General features: G+C 44.3%; 1 protein-coding gene across 1 annotated transcript; it reads left to right on the forward strand.

Annotated features, from left to right (window-relative positions):
• Nucleotides 1-47: 47 nt before the first annotated feature.
• Nucleotides 48-3222, forward strand: LOC119270652 (probable Histone-lysine N-methyltransferase ATXR5). Its single transcript, XM_037552684.1, has 6 exons — nucleotides 48-291; nucleotides 434-532; nucleotides 1861-2084; nucleotides 2165-2265; nucleotides 2346-2558; nucleotides 2641-3222. The coding sequence occupies exons 1-6, from the start codon at nucleotides 72-74 to the stop codon at nucleotides 2798-2800; spliced, it is 1017 nt and encodes a 338-aa protein (XP_037408581.1). The 5' UTR covers nucleotides 48-71; the 3' UTR covers nucleotides 2801-3222.
• The last annotated feature ends 672 nt before the right edge of the window (nucleotides 3223-3894 follow it).

Below are 3894 nucleotides of genomic sequence, written 5' to 3' on the forward strand. Positions count from 1 at the left end.
AGCGGACGGCCGCCGCGCCCCCGCCCCGCTCGCCGCCGGAGCCGCGCCGCTTCTGCTCGATCTCCGACGTGATGCGCCGGGCGCGCCCCGTCGACGCGCCGCCGCCCCTCGCCCGCGCCCGCCACGTGATGGCCCTCTGCGAGGCGTGCGGCGCCGGGGACCGCGACGAGGAGCTGCTGCTCTGCGACATCTGCGACCGCGGCCGCCACACCTTCTGCCTCCGCCCCATCCTCCCCGCCGTCCCGCTCGGCTCCTGGCTCTGCCCCGACTGCGCCCCGACCTCCATCATCCGTGCGTCCCTCCCCCGCCGCGCGAACCCGGCGACTCGATCTCGCCATTGCCGCTCCCCTCCCCCTCTTGTGTCCGCGCTCGCTCGCTCGCCTGCCGTGAATTCCATCTCATCTCGTCCTCTTGTTGGTTGAATTTCTGTCAGGTTTCCCGTTGAAGCAGAGCAAGATCGTCGATTTCTTCCGGATCGAGAAGGGCGCGGAGGGCGGCGCCGTCCGGCCGGCAAAGTGCGGGCTTTCTCAGGGTAATTTTTTCTTATCTCTGAAATTTTGAATCGCATGGATTTTGTTCATTGTGTGGCTTAAGCTAGGGAGTCTGCGATGAGGAATCGTCGCTTAATTGTTACACATACTGCATTGCCATCTGCTGATATGCAAATAATTCATAAGGTGTAAATAGTTCATCTGTAATACTTGACTGATTATGAGTATGATGCACATCTGGTAGGAGAAAAAGTTGTACCCTATGTGGGTATTGTGTGTCGATTCGTTGATTGTTTTCTTTTGCTAGGCTGACCGGTCGACACAGTAGTATCCTGCATATATGTCACAGTGGACTAGAATTTCTAGGTAATGAACATTGAAAAATGCAGTGAGCTATCACCGCAGGAAATGCGCGGGAAAGCTACCGCCGCCAGCATTGCGTGGCCGAACCAACACTGCTGGAAATACGCGGGAAAGCATCGTTAAAAAACTTTAATTTGATCTTAATAGCACACTATTAGTAGGATTGTGTTGTTGAAGTAGGTTGGTCAAGTATGTACGGATTAATTGACTTACATTGATTTGTGCACATGCATATCAGGATGATTCGCAGAGATACGTCACATGTATTTCCTGTTTGAGATCTGCCTTGCACTTATTGAGCCATAAAACCCTGCCACCTTTTTAGTTTATTTAAAATAGGATTGATTACGTGTAGGATGCACTTCTAGTGGGAGAAAAAGTTATATCTTGTAGGGGTTGTTGTATGTTGATTTATGAACTGTTCTGTTTTGTTGTAGGGGTCAATACAGTAGTATCCTGCATATATCTCCAGTGAATTCTAGTTTCTAGGTAATGAACAAACACAGCGAGCTATCACCACTGCAAATGCGTGGGAAAGCTATTGCCTTCAGAATTACGCGGGAAACTATCGCTGCTGGAAATGCGCGGGAAATCATCGTTCAAAAAACATTAATTTGATCTTAATAGCACAGTTTTATTTTAGTAATAGGGATGTGCTATTGAAATAGACCGGTCAAGTTTGTACGGATTAAATGACTTCCATTTATTCGTGGGGATATGTGACATGCATATCATGTTGAAGATCTGCCTGCTTTCATTGAGCCATAAAAAAGCCACCACCTTTTGTAGTTTATATAAAATATGACTGAATATGTGTAGGATGCACATCTGGTGGGAGAAAAGGGGGTGTTGTATGTTGATTCGTGAATCCAATAGTATCCTGCATATATCTCCAATTAACTGAAATTTCTAGTTTGTTGGGACATTCGACTGCATATATCTCCAATCCAATAGTATCCTGCATATAGCTCACTGCATTTATTCATTATTTAATACTTGTATACAGATGCTAAGAGGCGAAAGAGGCGATCTCTTGTTATGCACAAGAAGAAGAGGAGGCTACTGCCATTTGTGCCCACTGAAGATAGAGTTCGAAGGCTTGAACAGATGGCTTCTGCAGCCACTGCATTGACATCTTCGAAAATGGAGTTCAGCAATGAGCTGACTTATGTGCCGAGTATGGCCCCTATGTCTGCCAATCAAGCAAAACTGGAGGAAGGTGGTATGCAGGTTAGCAAATTTTTACTTTAAACAGTATAATGCATTTCTTGATCTCTTGGTGCCTAAAGATACACTTGTTGACTTTCAAGGTTCTTACAAAAGAGGACAAAGAAACCATCGAACTCTGCAGAAGCATGTTGAAAAGAGGAGAATGCCCTCCACTTCTGGTGGTTTTTGATTCCCATGAGGGGTATGTTTTTGGAATTATTCTTCTAACGTTTCTTCATTTTTCAGTACGGAGTAGTTAAACTAACGCATATTTGTTTTCAGTTTCACTGTGCAGGCTGATGCATATATTAAGGATCTCACATTCTTAACTGAATACACTGGCGATGTTGATTATTTAAAGAACAGGGAAAATGATGGCTGTGATAGTATAATGACCCTTCTATCACCAGCGGATCCTTCCCAGAAGCTTGTCATCTGCCCTGACAAACGTGGAAACATAGCCCGCTTTATTAATGGCATTAACAACCACACTCCGTAAGTAGTCGCTGCCTATCCTTATGAATGTACATGTGTTAAGCATTACTTACGCCACTCTAATATTGTCCAATTCCTGCAGTGATGGAAAGAAAAAGCAGAACGTCAAGTGTGTGAGGTACGACATCGACGGCGAGTGCCATGTCTTGCTGGTCGCCTGCCGTGATATAGCTCGTGGTGAGAAGCTGTACTATGACTACAACGGGCATGAGTATGCGTACCCAACGCATCATTTCGTCTAACTCCCCCAATAGTTCTGACCTGCCCAGCATCAAGGAGTCTGGGCGATTAATGGTGGCACTTTCAGCATTGCCGCTGAAAATCCAGTAACTTATATACAGTTCAATTGCCAGAAGAGGTCCCCGATGGCGAACAATATACATGCTGATGTTGTTAGTATCTAGTAGTGAAAACAGTCTTCATTCAGCTGTGGAGAGAGACAAGTGGGATCTTCGTTTTCTTTTTCTCCTGACCTCCCAAGATGCTGTCATCTTATTCATATTCATTATCGGGGACCTCTTCGGGGACTCATCCCCCTTTCTATAGGAGTAAATATCTATCTGCCCCTGTCTCTCTCTGTAGAATGGTTAAGTAGCTGTTGTGTCCCAATTAGTGGTACATTTGAAACTGGAAGAGAAATGTTTCACCCCATTTGTTGGGGAATTGTTCTCTATGTTCAGTTATTTCGGATGGTGAAATATGCTTTCCCTATTGGTGCTGTGATTTTCTTTTACTTTGTTATTATTGCCCTATCGCTGCTGGGTATTTTATTTATTTGTTCTTTTGACACTTTCCAACTTTTAGAAGCCGTGCCAAGCTACCAGCAGTGATCTTGAACTTCCTTGCCTTTGTAACCTCTTGAAGTTGATCCCCAACTAACTTCAGAACTATATGAATTCTTAAAATGAAATCCAGTGCTGCTGATTTCGCCAAGAAAAGTTTTTGCAGACTACTGTGTATGTGTTTAGAACTATGCTATGAACCCATAACTTGTCAACTAAAATGTTACCAAATGTATAATTGATTTGACACCATAGAGATAAAATGTGTCATGCTATCAATTTAGTTTGACAACTATAAGTTACAAAGTTTTTTTTTAAACTATGCATGAGAAATATGTTGAAGGACTATGGATAAGAAATAAAGATAAAGTAGATTTAGACTAAGTACAACTTGTCGTATACTCCAGGTCTCCCCCCATGTTATACTCTATATACCCATTAAGAGTCAGACTAACAACATTGAAATCTTTTAGGGGTTGTTTGGATTGTGCCCGATCCAACCCCGCCAAACTATGGCAACACGCCACCCTGGAAGTATTAATCTCACAGAGCGG

This window comes from Triticum dicoccoides, chromosome 3A (assembly GCF_002162155.2).
Source record: "Triticum dicoccoides isolate Atlit2015 ecotype Zavitan chromosome 3A, WEW_v2.0, whole genome shotgun sequence".
NCBI lineage: Eukaryota > Viridiplantae > Streptophyta > Magnoliopsida > Poales > Poaceae > Triticum > Triticum dicoccoides.